The sequence below is a fragment of the Monodon monoceros genome, unplaced genomic scaffold, assembly GCF_005190385.1.
Source record: "Monodon monoceros isolate NGI ecotype Baffin Bay Population unplaced genomic scaffold, NGI_Narwhal_1 Super_Scaffold_9, whole genome shotgun sequence".
NCBI lineage: Eukaryota > Metazoa > Chordata > Mammalia > Artiodactyla > Monodontidae > Monodon > Monodon monoceros.
In genome coordinates, this window is record NW_021703786.1 from 16,297,903 (window position 1) to 16,319,190 (window position 21,288).

A 21,288-nucleotide genomic window follows, 5' to 3' on the forward strand; every position below is an offset into this window, starting at 1 on the left:
AACTGTAATTACAACATAGAGTTCCTGAAGAGTAAGAAGCATTTTTTTTTTGACTATTATTTTAGCCTTTCTGATCAGTTTTTAAATCTTTGGCACATTCTGGGTATTAGTTTACTAACATAGTAAATTTAAATGCTTAGCACACAAAAAAGACACAGGAAACCAATTCAAGAGGCTTTAAATACAGGATCTGGGTGGGAAATGCAGATGGGTTGAACAAGGGAAACAGGAAAAGAAATACTTTCACAAGTGACCCCTGCCGATTAAAGTATAGCTACCAACTCCAAAAACGGAAATTAAAAGGTCTGACCTATGTTATTCAAGCATTATGGAAGAAATACAAAAGTTAATATATGTATTTTGGCATAGAATACTAGTATCCCCTCATATCCTCTCTACTCATCTAGAGTAACAGGATTCCCAATGTTTAGCTAGCACATGGCTGTGTGGAAAGAAGACTTTATTTCTCATTACGTTCTAGCCAATGGAATGTAAGAAAAAGTGATGTGTGTGGTATCAGGAGGATCCTTAATGAGAGAGAGCGTGCCCCTTCTTTACTCCTTCCTCAAGGATGATGTGTCCATTACATCAGAGTGTAAACTCTGAGAGGAAAGGGGCCTTGTCTGTTTAGTTCACCCCAGTATAGTCGGTAAGCAACACAATGCCTAGAAATTCCTCAACCAATGAATGTCATTTTTACTAAATAGATCAGGAAATACTTTTTGACTGTAAATTCCCAGCAGGTTTCCATGGTTTTTTCACTTTGTATCTCAGGAGCGGAGGGAAGAGGAGGGGAGGGGAGGAAGAAAGAAATTTAATAAACTGAATGTTACTCTAAATTCAGCAAATAACATGCAAATGACATCAACACAGCAACAGACTGAATACATTACAAAAATAACGATTAAAATACCTGAAGAAAAAAGTTTGAAGATTCAACTTATGGCCCATTTATTTCAAGGGATATGATACATTTCTTGTTTAAAAAAAAAAAGTTGTAATAATTCCTAAGTTTTCACCATCATGGGATTTCATCTGTATACAGCATTTTTAGCAGCTTTATTATGGCATAATGCAAATATCGTAAAATTCACTGGTTTTAATTGTACGCTTCAATAATTTTTAGTAAATTTATAAAGCTGTGTAACCATCACTACGATTCAGTTTTGATGAATTTCCATCACCCCAAAAATATCCTTTATGCCCATTTACAATCAATCCCTGTGCTGATCCCCAACCTCAAGCAACCACTTATCTGCTTTCTGTCTCTGTAGATTTTCCCTTCTGGGCATTAAAAAAAAATGGAATCATAAAATATGTCATCTTTTGCATCTGACTTTTTTTATTCTGCATGGTTTTTTTGTTTGTTTTTTGCGGTATGCGGGCTTCTCACTGCTGTGGCCTCTCCTGTTGCGGAGCGCAGGCTCCGGACGCGCAGGCTCAGCGGCCATGGCTCACGGGCCCAGACGCTCCGCAGCATGTGGGATCTTCCCGGACCGGGGCACGAACCCGTGTCCCCTGCATCGGCAGGCGGACTCTCAACCACTGCGCCACCAGGGAAGCCCTCTGCATGTTTTTTAAGTTCACCTATGTTATAGCATGTACCAGTACTTCATTCTTTTTTATTGTTGAATAGTATTCCAGTGTATGGAATTCTATATTTTGTTTATTCATTCCTAGCAGACAGACATTTGGATTGTTACAATTTTTTTTACTATTATGAATAATTCTGCTATGATCATTCTCATACAAGTCTTTGGGTTGAAATACGTTCTCATTTCTCTTGGATAAATTCTAAGGTGGGTATTTTCTGGGTTGTATCATATGGTTAAGTGTTTTGTTTCTTTTTAATAAATTTATTTATCTATGGCTGCGTTGGGTCTTCATTGCTGCGCGCGGGCTTTCTCTAGTTGCGGCAAGTGGGGGCTACTCTTCGTTGTGGTGCGCGGGCTTCTCATTGCAATGGCTTCTCTTGTTGTGGGGCACGGGCTCTAGGCATGCGAGCTTCAGTAGTTGTGGCACGTGGGCTCAGCAGTTGTGGCTCGCGGGCTCTAGAGCACAGGCTCAGTAGTTGTGGCACACAAGCTTAGTTGCTCCGCGGCATGTGGGATCTTCCCGGACCAGGGCTTGAACCCGTGTCCCCTGCATTGGCAGGCGGATTCTTAACCACTGCGCCACCAGGGAAGTCCTATGGTTAAGTTTACTTAAAACTTTTAAATTGTTTTCCAGAGTAGCTGCACCATTTTACATTCCCACCAGCAATGTACGAGGTTTCCAGTCTGTCCCCATCTTACCGTTCCTTCTTGTTGTCTTTTTTATTTCAGTCAGTCTAATGGGGTGGTATCTCACTGTGGTTTCAATTTGCACTTCCCTAATTACTAATGCTGCTGAGCATCTTTTCATGTGCTTTTCAGCCATTCAAAAGACTTCTCTGGTGAAATGTGTATTCAAATCATTTTCCCTTTTGAGTTGTTTATCTTCTTACTATTGAGATTTAGGGGCTCCTTATATATTTTGAATACACATTCATTATCTACTCTATGACTTGCAAATATTTTCTCCCATTCTGTGTGCTGTGACTTCTATTTCTTAATGGTGTCTTTTGAAGAACAAATATTTTTAATTTTGATATAGTCCAATTTATCCTTTTTTTAACACATCATGCTTTTGAATATCATACATGTGAACTCTGCCTAACGAAAGGTTATACAATTGTCTTTTAATTCAGAAACTTTTAAAGCCATACCTAGCTAACTCTCTTAACTAGACATAATGGCCTCTAAGAAGCTAAAGGGAATTTATGCCACAGCAGATAGACACAACCAAGTCAGGAGAGGTCTGTCTTTAAAGAGTTATAATGATGTAGATTTGGGGACATGGAATAACACAAACCAGATTCACAGAAAATTTCAGAAATTTTAAAGGAAGTTGTACCTGCTGGGTACAACAAGGGACAGAAACTATTTAAAATGAAGAAAGGCCACTGGGTTCCCAACTTTCTATAGGGAGGAAGTACCCTGAGAAAGCTACTTAGCTTCATAAGATACTTCTTATGTAAAAGGAGAGACCTCTCAGAAAGCAGTGTTAAGAGCTCATAATGCAGTACCAAGAATCACAGAGAACAATGGATTAGGGAACCATTCCCAGGAAGCAGAAATGGGCCCCAATCAAGGCACGTTTCCTGCTTCTGGGTTACCAAAAGTAGGGTCCAGCTGCTTGCTGCTCGAAAGCCAATACTTGAGAGGCAAGGTTGGTGGAAAGTAAAATTTGCTTTATTTCAGAGGCCGGCAACGAGGGGAGAGGGTGGACTCATGCCCAAAGGCCAACTCCCCACTGACAATCAGTGGGCAAGAGCTTTTAAAGGGGAGTTGTGTATAGGCGGAGGTAGGGGGCTACATGCAGGAACCAAATAGTCAGCTCTGACAGTCATCTTGCAATTGGTCATGCGGTGGTCTGATCAGCGTCATCCTGATTTTAAGTACAGTTAATCTTCAGTTCCAAGGTCGGTTTGTTCCCATTTCCTTGAGGCCAGTTCTCAGAATTATGGCAGCTCATGCCATGGCTACAGTCTGGTCATCATGTAGTAAACTTCTTCCACCTGGTGGGGGTTTCAATATCTACAAAACAGCTCAAAGGACATAGAATATTACCTACAGCCCATGAGAAGGAACTAAAGGTCCTTGAATTTGTTTAATAACCGAACTATCAATATTTGGTCTTGTTTGACTGTTTTCCTTTGCTTCTGCATTTTCTCAATTCTCTGATTAAACTCTTTAGCTAAAGTTTTTCTACAGACAAAAGGAGGCAGAGGACATGGTGGAGAAGGACCATAGGGTCCTGTTCCATTTCACCTGGAGTAGGTGACCTTGACAATGCGTCTGCTATATTTCAGAATTGATATATGCTATATGCCTCCTGTTACTTCCCCTTTTTAGGGTGAATGTATATTGCCGTTATTCTATCTCTGTGAATAACGGTATATGTTGAGTGTATGGGGCAGATAACTTTTCTTTTTAGTTCATAGGTCTCTGGATCAAGAGGAACTGCAGGTGAGGACCCTCATCTACCTCTAAATCAAATGCAGATAACAAGTTACGGGTTTTCACCATTATTTATTTGTGTATTTATACAGGTTGTTTTTGGATATAAGACTTTCAGATGTCTTGGGAGGGAATGATTTGCATGAGACAAGAATGCGAACCATTGGAGCCAGAGGGCAGACCATGGTAGAACCTTATAACAAGGGCCTCTGAAGAATCTTATCTCCTTGCTACAATACCCTTTTGCAGTGGGCTTTTGCTGCACCTCCCTTCAATAGGTGGAGTCTGTTTTCCCACCCTTTGCATTTGAGTTCACATGATGACTTGATCTGACCAAAAGAATGTGGTGAAAATAACACTGCAATTTCCAAGCTAAGCCTTAACCAAAACTTTACCTTCTTCAAACACTCCTGCCACCATGTAAGAAAGCCCAGGCTAAACTTGTGAATGACGACAGGCCTTGTGGAAAAAGAGTACCAGCTGACAGTGACACCAAGGTCTCAGACTGTAAATGAGGCCATCTTAGACACTCAAGTCCCAGTCAAGCCACCAGAGGACTGCAGCCTCACGAGCAACCTTTTTGGGTGACTAGAAGAACTGCCAGACTGAATAACTGTTTCAAGCCACTAGGTTTTAGAGCGGCTGTTAGACAGCAAAAGCTATGAAAACACATTCTACATTTTAAAAGTTCATGACTCGTGATCTAAATTTCATAGATTTGAATAAAATTTGAGACATACTGAAGCAGCCCAACACAGGTAAAATCTTTGGTGGGAAGAAAATTTCTGAGAGAGATTAAGAATGAACCGTCATAAAGAAATCCAGAGTTGAAGCTGCAGAGTTTTTTTTATAACGATTTTTTCCTATAAGTAGTTTTTACTGATTATGCCATTCCCTCACTCAACCAACACCAGATGTTTTTCCAACTGATTTCTCGCCAAAATCTAAGAGGAAAACATTTTTGTATGCCTAAATAAACCTAAAACAAAGTAAGTTTGTAATTCCTCCACCCAACACCTTGTCCCTCGCAGAAATATAATTGCTTTTTAGAAGCAAACTGCTGTCAGTGCATTACCATATCATGACTAAATTTATCTTAAGAAAGAAATCCCTAGATAAAAACACCAAGGAAGGGATACATTTAGAAAACAGATACATTACTTAATAGATCAAACTTTCTGCTATGGACACTTTCTAATATCTGACTCAATATTACAAGCTTTCTTTTATCCTGACTTCTGTTTCTTTAACCGAAATCAATATCCACTACCAATTCATTGCTCTCAGTCTAAAATAAGTATACACTTTTATTCTGTTTTCTGTTGAGAATTTCTTCCACTTAATCAGTTTTAACTATCCACAGCAACATTCCAGAGCACCAACGGCTCCATGAACTTTGATGAACTACTGGATATGACTGGAACTCATTTTGGGTACTGCTCAATCCTGGAAATCTTCCATGCCCTACTGAAAACTTTTTAAGTTATGAAGTGAAAGGAAAGAATTTTAAAGTCAAGGTGGCAATATAATTATATGTCCTCCCCTTTTCTCCTCCACTTCCCCCAGCTCCACCACACTATATACACACAAAAGAACTACTAGTAGATACAACAAGGCCATGATGGGATCTGACTCAGGATTAGCAAGCATTTAACTGAATCTCATATTCCAAAATGCCAGAGCGGGTGGTAAATCAGAGGAAAGTAGGGTTTGACTTCCTCATGTACAAATTCTAGTCGATGTGCCAGAAACTGAAAACTGGCAGAATCTGTGGAATTTTCCAAGACATATGTCAGATAGTAATATTACAACTCACTCACAAACACACATTCTAAATCATCTTACTGCTATGGAAATATTTCCAAAGCAATGGTATTTTAATACAGCCATGCTACTTATTTGTAGAAAAAGCATTCCCCTGTTTTAGATAATGTAAGAAACAAAGTACACAGTACCCTAGATACCCTAACTGCATGCCAGAAATTATATTTTAGATTTAAAAGGAACCAAAAGAAACAATATGTTAAATCAGAACAAAGATTCTTTAAAAAGGAAGGGAAGAAATAACTTTGTAAGAAAATCATTAAGGAAAAGTGATACCAAATTAACAGACAAAGGAAATCTATTAGACTTCCTAGGCCATGATATGAATAAGACAGTGGTGCTATTATGAACAAGATAGCTAAACAAAGGATGCATGATATAGCTAAATATTTGGCTGTTATTAATTGATATATACATATATAGAAAGAGGTCTCTATAATATACCATATAACTTAACTGAATTTTTATATAAAAATTCAACCAAGACAAAAGGACATTGGAAAAACAGTAGGGTCCGCCCTACCCCTATACCCTATCGAATCTTCTAGGGGGTTCTTTTGATATTTACCTCTGTTTTTCTAAATATGCTTGATTTATCAAATTTAGATATTACCTATCGACATACTGCCAAGGAATGTAAGTATTTAGTTTCAACCTCTACCTCTAGCCTCCATACCCTATGTAATTTTATGACAATCTTTGTTTAAATAAAGAGTGAGTGTGAATGTAATACTGGACAGATACGACTGAGTGCTGAGCCAGCAGTACAATAGGACCATGTACTCTTTGTCCCTACAAATTAATGACAACCTCATTTTTTCTACTTTCTATATATTTTTAACTTTTCCTCAAATGCTCCAGCATCTGTCACATGTCTATCAATATTTTCCATATGCTCAAACACACCAGATATTGTTTTTTCCCGGAGCCATAACTTCCCAGAACCCTTTGGTCTTTCTTCCGCTTCCCTCTGTGGGGGGACTCTCTAGACTAGGTACAGAGCTGTCACCTTGGGCTCTCCCTTGGCTCTTCTCTTTGACTGAATTCTGAGTCTTGGACCCTATTTCTTTTCCCTTCCTATTTAAGAGTACATTCACTGGTAACTTACGGGGAAAAAAGGCTCATGAGAACTGAAATCCTGGTCACTTGCATGTCTAAAAATATCTTTATCCTAGACTCACATTTGGTTGATAATATGACTGAGAATAAAATTATAGGTTGGAAATCCTTTCCACTGAAGATATCTGAAGATACTGCTTAATGCATTTCTGTCTTCCTATGTTACTACTGTGATATGTAATGCTATTCTGATTGGTCCTTTGAATGTAACCTCTAGCTACTCTTGCTGGAAGCTTTTAGTACAGCCTCTGTATCCCCAGTTTACTGAAATTTCATAATCAGTCCTCTTGGTCTGTGTCTTTTTTATTATTCTATCAGATCTCTCAACTTGCAAATCTATGATTCAGTTTGGAAAATGCTTTGGAAATCTGTTGGTATCATCTCCCACTATTTTCTCTGTCCTCTCATGCTCAAACTCCTATTAGTCAAATATCGGACCTTCTGGTCTATCTTTAACTTTTTAAATTATTTGTCTCCTATTTTCCTCATTTAATATTTTCTTTCTAATTCCTAGGAAATTGCTTCAACTTTACTTCCAATCTTTCCACTAATTTTTTGGGGGGGTATCATTTTTTATTTCCAAGAGTTATTTCTTATTTATTGAAAGAATTTCAAAAGAGCATTCTGTTTTTTGAAGATGCAACATTTCATTTCTTAGAGATTAATACCTCTTCCCCTCTGCCCTACCCGCAGTTTTTTCCCCTCTGCTCTCTACCTTGTTTCTTTTATGGGTTTGTTTGGCCTCTCATTTTGGAGGCTTTCCTCAACTATCAGGTTATCCTTGGCTGTCCACTCCTTTTCATGGCATTAAGAAGCTATTGTAAGTTCACTGTTTGGCTCCATATCCCTATCCTTTTCATACATCTGATATTCCTGGATCCAGAACCCTCAGCCTCCATTTTCTTGAAGAAAAAAATGCCCAGTTTCCTAGAGGGGGAAGAAGTAGTTTACATAGGATTCAACCACTTAAGACTTTCTTCAGCCTTTCCGACGGTGACGACCTCCCCACGAGAACATGCCTCTCTCAAAAAGGATCTCCTTCGTCCCTCTCCAGAAGAGGAGAAGAGGAAACACAAGAAGAAGAGCCTGGTGCAGTGCCCTAATTCCTATTTCATGGATGTGAAATGCCCAGGATGCTATAAAACCACCACTGTCTTTGGCCGTGCACAAACAGTAGTTCTGTGTGGTGGCTGTTTTACTGTCCTCTGCCAGCCCACAGGAGGAAAAGCAAGGCTTACCAAAGGATGCTCCTTCAGACGGAAGCAGCACTAAAAGCCCCCAGAATCAAGATGAATGGGAACCCATCCCAATAAACACATTTTGGATTAAAAAAAAAGACTTTCTTCAACCAGTACCTACTTTTAATCTCAAGCCTCATTCTTGTATTTTCACTTTTTACTACCAAGTGTTGAGTCTTTTTGGAGGTTTTGTAAACTTGCTTGCTAGTCTCTGCAGACAACCCAGGGTGTACCTCCCTCTACTTGGCTAAATTATTTAACACTTTTCTACTAATTTTTTTATCTTCTAAAATTTTTTTGTCATTCTTGTTTCTGTGATCTTATACTCCTTTTTATTCTTTTATTATAATGTTAGTGCTATTTGAAAAGAAAGGAAATAAATGTATTAAGTCAAACTCCCATGTTTAGCCAAAATACCCATGCAATAGTTTTAGATATCTTGAATCAAGTCATAAGCATATTTACTAAACTTCTGGATACCATGAAACTCATTAGGATAAATAATAACCTTGGATAACAGAATCAGGGTTCAACATGATTTCAAAAGGACAGTATCAAGAGGAAACTAGGGACCTCCCTGGTGGCGCAGTGGTTAAGAATCCGCCTGCCAATGCAGGGGACATGGGTTCAGGCCCTGGTCCGGGAAGATCCCACATGCCACGGAGCAACTAAGCCTGTGTGCCACAACTACTGAGTCTGCACTCTAGAGCCCGCAAGCAACAACTACTGAAGCCCATGCACCTAGAGCCCGTGCTCTGCAACAAGAGAAGCCACTGCAATGAGAATCACGTGCACCACAATGAAGAGTAGCCCTCGCTCGCCACAACTAGAGAAAGCCCGCGCACAGCAACGAAGACCCAACACAGCCAAAAATGAATAAATAAATTAATTTTAAAAAATGAGGAAACTAAACAGGGTAAATTTTTTTTAAATCTCTCACTAAAATTAAGCAATTACCAGTTATATAAATATGAAACTAGAAACCTAGTTTCACAAAAAACAGCGAGTTTTAGTTTATCATGAGTTACTTATGTGACTTCCTGTAACAAGTTTTAAAAGAAAAGAAAAACTGTATCTTAGGATACACTAATGGAAAGCAGACCAGACCAAGGGACAAAACTACTGTATATTCTGAGTGGTTGTCAACAACTCTAACGTCACATTTGAGAAAGGAAAGCAACTAAATATCATTTAGAAAATGGATCCCAGGATATTGAGAGGTTCTAAAGCTAAGTTTCGTAGAAGATGGTAAAGATAAGAGGAATACTCAAAATGTTCAATGGAAGAACATTATAGCTGCTATTGAATAGCTGAAGAATTGTCCTTTACAATCAAGTAGCTCTATACTGTTCAAGATAACCAACCTAGGAGAAGTGGAGACAATGTGTTTAAGACAGATTTGGCTTAAATAACTGTGTAAAGCTGTGAGCTCTCCCCATTACTGGTCAGCCAGTCTCTCCAATACCAGCGATGTCATAGAGCAGATTGTTCCATTGAGAAGGAGCTTTAACTAGATGACATTAAGCTTGGTTCCACTAAAGGAAGACAGAAATAAAGAAACCAAGAGTCAAAGAAGGTCATTATATAATGATAAAGGGGGTCAATTCATCAAGAAGATACAGCAAGTGTAAATATTTATGCACCCAACACTGGAGCACCTAAATATATAAAGCAAATATAACAGAACTAAAAGGAGAAACGAACAGCAATACAATAGTAGCAGGGGATTTTAACACCTCACTCTCAATAACAGATCTTCCAGAGAATTAATAAGCAAACAGAAGATTTTAACAACATCACAGACTAAATGATCTAATAAACATACACAGAACAGTCCATCCAGTGGCAGCAAAATACACATTCTTCTCAAGCATACACAGAACATTCTCCAAGACAGAACATATGTTAGGCCACAATACAAATTTCAACAAGATTGGTAAGACAGAAACCATATCAAGTATCTTTCCTGATCACAATGGTATTCAGACGTGTGTTTTCCAACACCCAAGCAATACCCGATTTCTTAGCAGACACTGAATGGGTGTCCTACAAATTTAACTCAATTCTGACACTATCTACCAGGAGATAGCATCAGATCTCACAGGTGAAAGGCCCAGTCCCACAAGACTACCCCCACTTCAGACACCAATTGCAAGTCCAGGGTGTTACTTTGTGCTTCTGACCAACTGGCTATAAATTAAAGGTTCCTGCAACCCACTTCTCAGGTTCAATTAATTTGCTAGAAGTGGTACACAGAACTCAGAGAAACATTAACGTATGTCTCTCAGTTTATTATTTTTTTTTAATTTACTTAATTTAATTTTTATTTATTTTTGGCTGCGTCGGGTCTTTGTTGCTGCGTGCGGGCTTTCTCTAGTTGCGGTGAGCAGGTCTACTCTTCATCCTCAGGCTACAGGCTCAGAGGTTCAGCAGTTCTGGTTCGCGGGCTGTTGAGCACAGGTTCAGTAGTTGTGGCGCACAGGCTTAGTTGCTCCGCGGCATGTGGGATCTTCCTGGACCAGGGCTCAAACCCGTGTCCCCTGCATTGGCAGGCGGATTCTTAACTACTGCGCCACCAGGGAAGCCCTCTCAGCTTATTTAAAGGATTCAGGTGAACAGCCAGATAAAGAGGTAACACAGGGTGAGGTCTGGAAGGGTCCTGAGTGCAGGAGCTTCTGTCGCCATAAGAACTGGGGTGCACCACCCCTCTGGCATGTAGATGCTACCAACATGGAAGATCTCTGAACCTCGTCCTTTTGGGTTTTTTTAATGGAGGCCCCAATACACAGACATAATTGATTATACCACAGGCCATTGGTGACTGCTTCAGCCTTCAGCTCCTCTGTCCTCCCCAGAGGTGGGGAAGGGGGAAATGGGGAGTGGAACTGAAAGTTCCAACCCTCTTATCATAGTTGGCTCCCCTGGCAACTGGTCTCCATCATTCAGTTACCTAGGGGCCTTCAAAAATTCACCTTATTAACAAACTCAGGTGTGGTTGAAAGGGACTTGTTGTAAATAAAAAGACACCCATTTCACCTTTATGGCTTTGAACTGAGAACAAAAGATGTTCCTACTGCTTGCTTAGGAAATTACAAGGGTTTTTGGGAGTTGTGAGTCAGGAACCAAGAACAAAGACCAAAATATATGTGTTATAAATCACAATATCACAGGCATGAAACTAGAAATCAGTAACAGAAGGAAAATTGGAAAATTCACAAATATGTGGAAATCAATCAACACACTACTGAACAACCAATAGATCAAAGAAGAAATCAAAAGGGATATCAAAAAATATCTTGAGACAAACAAAAATGGAAACACAACAAACCAAAACTTATGGGATGCAGCAAAAACAGTTTTAAGAGGAATATTTATAGCTATAAATGTCTACATTAAGAAAAAAGAAAGATCCCAAATAAACAACCAACATTTCACCTCAAGGAACTAGAAAAAGAACAAACTAAGCCCAATGTCCGCAAAAAGCAATAATAAAGATTAGAGCAGAAATAACCGAAATGGAGAAAGGAAACCAATATAAAAGATTAATGAAACTAACACTTGGTTCTTTAAAAAGATAAAATCAACAAACCTATAGCTAGACTAACCAAGGGAAAAGAGAGGACTCAAGTAAAATTATAAATGAAAAAAGAAAGAAAAAAATTGTAAATGAAAGAGGAGACATTACAACTGATACCACAGAAATATAAAGGATCATAAGAGACTACTATGAACAATCATACCCCAATAAAATGGACAACCTACGAGAAATGGATAAATTCCTAGAAGCATGACCACTTACTGTTAAGGTAATTAAACAAGGAGGCAATTGGGGTTTAATTGTCTGAGGTGGTTCTAATGCCTTGGTAGCCCACGTTGCAAACCAAAACCTAAGCCAGCATAAATGCACTGGGATCTGAGAAAATGAAACTTAAGAACAATCCCAAGTAAGGCAACTGCTTAAGATACAGCCAATCAAATAACTATTTTGCTTCGGTGTCTTGTCTATAAAAACCTTGCCCGTAGCTCCTGTGCATGGAGCACTTCTAAAATCACTTCTGGACTGGTGCTATGCAATTCAAATTAATGTCTGCTCAAATAAACTCTTCAACATTTTAATGTGCAGCAGGTTTTGTTTTTCTTTTTTAACACTTCCAAGACTGAATCATGAAGATGTAGATAATTTGAATAGATAAATGAGTATGGAGACTGAATCGGTAATCAAAACCTCCCAACAAAGAAAAGCACAAGACTAGATGGTTTCACTGAGAAATTCTAGGAAGCATATAAGAAAGAATTAATGTCAATCCTGCTCAAATTCTTCCCCAAAAATTGAGGAGGAGAAATCACTCCCAAACTCATTTTATGAAGCCAGCATTACCCAAAGCCAGAGAAGGAAACTACAAGAAAACTATAAGCCAATATCCCTGATGAATTTAGATGCAAAAATTCTCAGTAAAATAACAGGAAACCACATTCAACAGCACATTAAAAGAATCATACACCATGATCAAATGGGATTTATCCCTGTGATACAAGGATGGTTCAATGCACACAAATTAATCAATGTGATAAACCACATTAACAGAATGAAAGACCAAAATGATATGATCTGGATAGAAAAAAAAAAACACTGTACAAAATTCAACATCATTTCCTGATAAAAAACCATCTACAAGCTGGATATAGAAGGAATGTACCTCAACATAATAAAGGCCATATATAACAAGCCCACAGCTGACTTCACAATGGTGAAAGGCTGACAGCTTTTCCCCTAAGATTGGAAACAAGACAAAGGTAATCTAAACACTCCTAGTCAACACAGTACTGGAAGTCCCAACCACAGCAATTAGGTAGGAAAGACATAAAAGGCATCCAAATCAGAAGGAAGAAGTAAAAGTATCTCTGTTCGCAGATGACATGATTTTATACAGAAAAATCTTAAAGACTACACCATAAAACCGTTAGAACTAATAATTCATTAAAGCTGCAGGTTACAAAATCAGCATACAAAAATCAGTTGCACTTCTATACACTAAGAACAAACTAGATGAAAATAAACAATCTCATTTAAAATAATATAAAAAAATAAAATACCTAATAACTCTCCCAGACTTCAGGCAATACTATAAAGCTACAGTGATCAAAACAGTGTGGTACTGGTACAAAAACAGACATATGGATCAATGGAACAAAATAGAAAGCCCAGAAATAAATCCACATACCTATGGTCAATTAATCTTTGACAAAGGAGGCAAGAATATAAAATGGGAAAAAGACAGTCTCTTCATCAAGTGGTGCTGGGAAAGTTGGACAGCTGCGTGTAAATCAATGAAGTTAGAACACACCCTCACACCATGCACAAAAATAAATTCAAAATGGCTTAAGGATAAGACATGAAACCATAAAACTCCTAGAAGAGAGCATAGGCAGAACATTCTCTGACATAAATAGTACCAATGTTTTCTTAGGTCAGTCTCCCAAGGCAATAGAAATAAAAACAAAAATAAACAAACAGGACCTAAGCAAACTTACAAGCTTTTGCACAGCAAGGGAAACCATTTAAAAAAAAAAAAAAGACAACCTATGGAATGGGAGAAAATATTTGCAAATGATGCAACCAACAAGGGCTTCATTTCTAAAATATAGAAACAGTTCATGCAACTCAACAACAGAAAAGCAAACAATCCAATCAAAAGATGGGCAAAAGACCTTAACAGACATTTCTCCAAAGAAGACATACAGATGGCCAGTAGGCACATGGAAAGATGCTCAACATCACTAATTATTAGAGAAATGCAAATCAAAAATACAATGAGGTACCACCTTACACCAGTCAGAATGGCCACCATTAAAAAGTCTACAAATAACAAATGCTGGAGAGGGTGTGGAGAAAAGGGAACCCTCCTACACTGTTGGTGGGAATATAAATTGGTGCAGCCACTATGGAAAACAGTATGGAGGTTCCTCAGGAAACTAAAAATAGAATTCCCATATGATCCAGCAATCCCACTTCCTGGTCATATACCCAGACAAAACTATAACTCAAAAAGATACATGCACCCCTATGTTCATAGCAGCACTATTCACAATAGCTAAGACATGGAAACAACCTAAATGTCCATCAACAGATGAATGGATAAAGCAGATGTAGTACATCTATACAATGAAATATTACTCAGCCATAAAAAAGAATGAAATAATGGCATCTACAGCAACATGGATGCAGCAAGAGATTATCATACTAAGTGAAGTAAGTCAGAAAGAGAAAGACAAATACCATATGATATCACTTGTATGTGGAATCTAAAATATGGCATAAATGAACCTATCTACAAAACAGAAACAGACTCACAGACATAGAGATCAGACCTGTGGTTGCCAAGGGGGAGGGGGGAAGGGAGAGAGATGGACTGGGAATTTGGCATTGGTAGATACAAACTATTACATTTAGAATGGATAAACAACAAGGTCCTACTGTATAGCACAGGGAACTATACCCAATCCCCTGGGATAAGCCATAATGGAAAAGAATATTTTAAAAAGAATGTCTATATGTATAAAACTGAGTCACTTTGCTGTACAACAGAGATTGCCACAACACTGTAAATCAACTATACTGTAATTTAAAAAATTAAAAATGAAATAAAATACCTAGCAATAAATTTAAGCAAGGAAGTGAAAGACCTGTACATAAAAACTGTAAGGCATTGATTAGAAAAGTTGAAGACACAAATAAATGGAAATATATCCATGTTTATGGACTGGAACAATTAATATTGTTAAAATGTCCATATCACCCAAAATGATCTACACATGCAATGCAATCTCTATCAAAATTCCAATGGCATTTTTCACAGAAATAGAAAATCAATCCTAAAGTTTATATGGAACCACAAAAGATCCTGAATAGCCAAAGTAATCTTGAGAGGGAAGAACAAAGCTGGAGGCATCACACTTCCCGACCTGAAACTACATTACAAAGCTTTAGTAATCAAAACATTATGTACTGGCATAAAAACAGACACACAGACCAATGGAACAGAATCAAGAGCCCGGACATAAACCCATGAATATACGGTCAACTAATATCTGAAAAGGGAGCCAAGAAGACTCAATGGGGAAAAGATAGTCTCTTCAATAGTAGGTACTGGGAAAACTGTATATTCACACGCAGAAGAACAAAATTAGACCTCTATATTACATCACTCACAAAAATTAACTCAAAATGGATTAAAGACTTAAATAAATGTAAGGCCTAAAACCCCTGTAAGAAAATATAGTGAAAATGCTCCTTAACATTGGTCTTGGCAATGATTTTTTTGGATATAACACCAAAAGCACAAGAAGGAAAGCAAAAAACAAGTGGAACTACATCAAACTAAAAAGCTTCTGCACAGCAAAAGAAACAATCAACAAAATGAAAAGGTAACCTATAAAATGGGAGAAAACATTTGTAAACTATATATCTGATAAGGGATTATTATCCAAAATATATAAGAAACTCATATAATAATAACAAAAATAAATAAATAAATAAATAAAAATGGGCAAAGGATCTGAACAGAAATTTTTCCAAAGTATATGAAAAGGTGTTCAACATCATCAGGGAAACACAAATCAAAACCACAATGAGGGGGGCTTCCCTGGTGGCACAGTGGTTAAGAATCCGCCTGCCAATGCGGGAGACACGGGTTTGAGCCCTGGTCCAGGAAGATCCCACATGCCGCAGAGCAACTAAGCCCGTGCGCCACAACTACTGAGCCTGCGCTCTAGAGCCTGTGGGCCACAACTACTGAGCCTGCATGCCACAGCTCCTGAAGCCCGCACACCTAGAGCCCGTGCTCTGCAACAAGAGAAGCCACCACAATGAGAAGCCTGCGCACCCCAACAAAGAGTAGCCCCTGCTCGCCGCAACTAGAGAAAGCCCATGCACAGCAACGAAGACCCAACACAGCCAGAAATAAATAAATAAATAAAGTTATTTTTTTTAAATTAGTAAAAAAAAAAACCACAATGAGATATCACCTCACATTTGTTAGAATCACTATAATCAAAAAGACATGAGGGGGCTTCCCTGGTGGCACAGTGGTTGAGAGTCCGCCTGCCGATGCAGGGGACGCAGGTTCGTGCCCTGGTCCGGGAAGATCCCACATGCTGTGGAGCGGCTGGGCCCGTGAGCCATGGCCGCTGAGCCTGCGCGTCCGGAGCCTGTGCTCTGCAACGGGAGAGGCCACAACAGTGAGAGGCCCGCGTACCGCAAAAATAAAAGACATGAGATAATAAGTGCTGGTGAGGTGGAGAAAAGCGAACCCTTGAGCAGTGTTAGTGTGAATGTAAATTGGTACAGCCACTATGGAAAACACTATGGAGGTTCCTCATAAAATTAAAGACAAAACTGCCATATAATTCAGCAGTCCCACTTGAGGTATATATCCAAGGAAATGAAATTACTATTTCAAAGAGATATCTGCACCTCCATGTTCACTGCAGCATTATTTACAACAGCCAAGATATGGAAACAATCTAAGTGTCTGTCAACAGATTAATGGATAAAAAAAATTGGTATATATATACAATGGAATATTATTCAGCCACAAAAAAGAAGGAAATCCTGCCTTTTACAACAAAATGGATGAACCTAGAAGGCATGGTGCTAAGTCAAATAAATCAGAGAAAGACAAATACTGTATAATCTCATAAGCGGTGGTTGCCAGGATCTGAGGAATGGGGGAAATGAGAGAAGGTGGTTAAAGTGTATACTTGAAAGTTGCTGAGAACAGATCTTTTTTTTTTTTTTTGCGGTACGCGGGCCTCTCACTGTTGTGGCCTCTCCCGTTGCGGAGCACAGGCTCCGGACGCGCAGGCTCAGCGGCCATGGCTCACAGGCGCAGCCGCTCTGCGGCATGTGGGATCTTCCCGGACCGGGGCACGAACCCACGTCCCCTGCATCGGCAGGCGGACTCTCAACCACTGTGCCACTAGGGAAGCCCACTGAGAGTAGATCTTAAATGTTCTCCCACAAAACAAACATCACTGGGACTTCCCTGGCAGTCCCGTGGTTAAGACTCTACTTCCACTGCAGGGGGCACGGGTTTGATCCCTGGTCAGGGAACAAAGATCCCACATGCCATGCAGCGTGGCCAAAATAAAATAAAATAAAAACACATTCAAAACAAACATCATTAACTATGTGAGATGACAGATGTGTTAACTAACTTTACTGTGGTAGTCGCAAAATACACGTATGTCAAATCATCATGCTGTGTACCTTAAACTCACACAATGTTATATGTCAATTATATCTCAGTAAAGCTGGATACAAAAAAAGAAAGAAACCAAAGAGGGAACCAACATAAATAAAGAAATGTAATTTACATAGGCATACAGAATATACTAAAATAGGTTTACATTTAGTTATTTTTCTTAAACATTAAAAAAGAATCAAAATTAGGACTTCCCTGGTGGTCCAGTGGTAAAGAATCTGCCTTACAATGCAGGGAACGCAGGTTCGATCCCTGGTCAGGGAACTACGATCCCACATGCTGTAGGGCAACTGAGCTCACGCGCCTCAACTAGAGAGCCCATGTGCCGCAAACTACAGAGCCCACGCGCTCTGGAACCAGAGCGCCACAACTACAGAGCCCATGCGCCCTGGAGCCTGTGCGCCACAACTAGAGAAGAGAAAACCCACACACCACAAGAGAAAGCCCGCGCGCCGCAACGAGATATCTCACATGCCTCAACGAAGATCCCACCTGCCACAAGTAAGACCCGATGCAGCCAAAAATAAATAAATAAATAAATAATGAATAAATCTTTTTAAAAAATCAAAATTAAAATCAACACAGACTGAGAAAAAGCAAGCCAGTGTCATTACTGGATGTACAAACAAATTAGGACTTAGCCTAGAACACAGGCTTGATAACTCTGTTCTTTGGCAGTATGCTTGACCCTATCTCCCCAAACCAGTGGTGACCCAAGACAAAACAAAAACTATTAGGACAATGATATTTTTCATAAATCTACATGCATTCCATTTTTAAATGCTGGGATTATACCCTTTAGATTTGGTTTAAATTAATCTGTATTTTGTTTTAAAATATCAATGGTATATGATACATTTAAGAAAATGTTGGTAACCTTTTATTAGTTAGCCCCCCTCCCTTTTTTTCTCCCCATTTTACTAATCCAAGGCTTTTGTAGATTTCCTAGAATGTATGTTTTATAGGACAGTTCTATAAAGAGTTTGGTCATGAATAACTTTACAAGGTTGTCTGCCAACAGCCATAAAAAATGAACAAAAACATGTTTACAGATTTTTTTAAAAAAAATCAACACTGATAGGCACAAGCCTATTGATACATAAGCAGAATTTTAAATTCAGCTATCTTTTCTCTGGAGCCTTCTCTTACTAGAAGGAAGACTCTAATCTCTTACCTGCCTGATGGAATTCTGGAACTAGGTGAGGGAAGGAGACTAGCAGGTTCCACTGTTCACTGTGGCATCTTAGCCTCATTCGCCTCTGGGCTTAGGGTCCTAGGTCCTGAACTTCTCATGTTCAATTCCTCCAAAGAATAATGTCCTGACTTCTGTAAGTCTGATGGCAGTCATTCAACTGATCAGGGTGCATGGGGTGAGTATGGGGGTGGGGGTGGTGGCAGAGAGGGGTCCATCCCCCATTATAGATTTTTCAGACAATGCTCCCTGTTCTCAGCCTTTATCTGTGGTACATGGTACTTCCATGTACTGAGCCTTTCAGGGGTCTTGCAGAGAAATCATGATCTGTCTCTTGCCAGTATTCTCCTCTATAGAGTTTGACCTTCCTCTCCTCTGCTAGGTCACTTACTACTTCTTTTTGCTTTCCTTCTTCCTATACAAGTAGGATTAAAGATGTCTTATCCTTTCAAAATGGAGTTTATATTCCTGTCTTTAGGTGATTTTCAAAAAAGCCTGAAAATAATTTTACTTCGCTGTCTTAAAACCTGAAAGGGATGGTTTTTGTAATCTTTTAAGTCAAATAACCTTGAAATAGAGCCAACCACTGTTCAAGAGCTAAATGTTTATGTTTGATAATAACCCCCAAAGGATAACACTATTGAAACCAAGAACTCAACTGCTCGGTTAAATTAGACTACTACCTCTTTTTCAAACAAAGCCTATACTTTCTCATCTCTATGGCTTTACGTCTTCTACCTAGAAATCAATCCATTTTTTAAATGCTCTGCTCCAATTTCATATCCTCCATGAAAGCTTCACTGATCCTCTCTCCTAGGAGGGAATGCCTTTTTCCCACTTCAGGTTTTCATGAGGAAGAACTTGCGCTAAACACACTCCTGACTTCTCTGTACATCTTTACTTACAGAGACAGAGTGACTTATCTGAACCTGTCTGACTAGTTAATCTTAGAAGAGTGAAGAGCAAACTTGGCCCATCTCTGTGCTTCTACCTTTCCAAGGTGTGGAGCAAGCATTCGCCGCTTATTTAGGGCCAGACTCTCCCTTGCATAGGGAGGCTTGAGTCAATATAGCACTGCTTGGAGGCAGGTTGGTCTACCTAAAGGACTTCAGTTAAAAGGCACAATTTGGCTCAAGTACTGAAAGTTGTATCCTCCAACCTGGTCTCTGTTAGTAATAAAAGTGGTATTTTGACCCCTACCTGCCACTCTTGTTTTCTTTATCTGTTCAGAACTTCAGAAAGGATAAGGGATGCTTTACCTGAAACCTCTTCAGAAATCCCAATAATCTCTAGGTGGAAATGTTTTCCTACTTTCCTATAATCCAGAAATTTGCTTATATTTCTATTATAGATCTTAAATTTTTTCTTACTGTGTTGACAATCTTCTAACCTACTAGGCTGTAAGCTTTTAGAAAGTGGATTAACCACAGCGCCTTACACATGACAAATCATAATATAAATATTTGTTGCACTGACTGACTGAAGGGCTAAATGTTTCTTTAAACTAAAAGTAAAGAGGATTTTATGGTTTCTAGCTATTTCAGGTTCTACTCATTCTAAAGTCACAGCAAGTGCATATCAAAGACTGCCAGATTATAATTAATCTTATAACTAAGATGTTGTTTTCCCTTGTCAAATTTCCTCTGCAATACATTGGGTCATTATCACCAGTTCTGTTTTTTTGTCTGCATGCTCTAGGAATTTTAAAAGCTAATTAGGGGCTTCCCTGGTGGCACAGTGGTTAAGAATCCACCTGCCAATGCAGGAGACACGGGTTCGAGCCCTGGTCTGGGAAGATCCCACATGCCATGGAGCAACTAAGCCCGTGTGCCACAACTACTGAGCCTGTGCTCTAGAGCCCGCGAGCCATGACTACTGAGCCCGCGTGCCACAACTACTGAAGCCCACGCGCCTAGAGCCTGTGCTCCACAAGAGAAGCCACCGCAATGAGAAGCCTGCGCCCCGCAACAAAGAGTAGCCCCCGCTCGCCGCAACTAGAGAAAGCCTGCGCAGCAACGAAGACCCAATGCAGCCAAAAATAACTAAATAAATTTATTAAAAAAATAAAAGCTAATTATACATCCTATAAACCGAAAATTGAAAATAATTCAGTTTACACTGAGGAGATGAATTTAAATGAAATGGATAGACTCTAAGCTGCTATCTCAAGATACCTTTCTATGATATAGGACAAAGACGATACCCACTCAAATTCACTGTATTAATTAACCATCATCAGTAACTGTAGTACGTAAAAATGATTAGGAGACAACATGGCCAAACTAGTGGTTGTGGTCACTCTTCTGCAGAATAAAAATTAGAAATTGAGAAAGTACATTTTTAGTATAATTGGAGTATTTCAAAATTAGGGAGCCAGAATCAGGTTTCTTCTAAAACCTCAGATCAAAAGCGTACTCAGAGGTGACATCAGCAAAAATGGTGGAATAAGGAAGTTTGAAATCCCACCTCCCCATAAAAGTAACCAAAAAACTGACAAAATCAAATATTTTTGAACTTCAGAAACTAACCGAAGGCTTGCAACAGTCCACGGAGTGTATATTCAAGAACAAAGGCTGAATCTCAGTAAGAACAGAGAGCTTTGAGGCATTTTA

At 39.1% G+C, this 21,288-nt stretch overlaps 2 protein-coding genes across 3 annotated transcripts in view; one reads left to right on the top strand and one right to left on the bottom strand.

Annotated features, from left to right (window-relative positions):
- Positions 1–21,288, bottom strand: part of FBXL20 (F-box and leucine rich repeat protein 20) — a 112,037-nt gene that overhangs the window by 67,916 nt on the left and 22,833 nt on the right. The window lies entirely within an intron of this gene.
- On the top strand, positions 6,457–8,814 carry LOC114888619 (40S ribosomal protein S27-like). The gene has a single exon (XM_029210831.1). It carries the CDS (start codon positions 7,785–7,787, stop codon positions 8,253–8,255), a length of 471 nt encoding a protein of 156 aa, XP_029066664.1. The 5' UTR covers positions 6,457–7,784; the 3' UTR covers positions 8,256–8,814.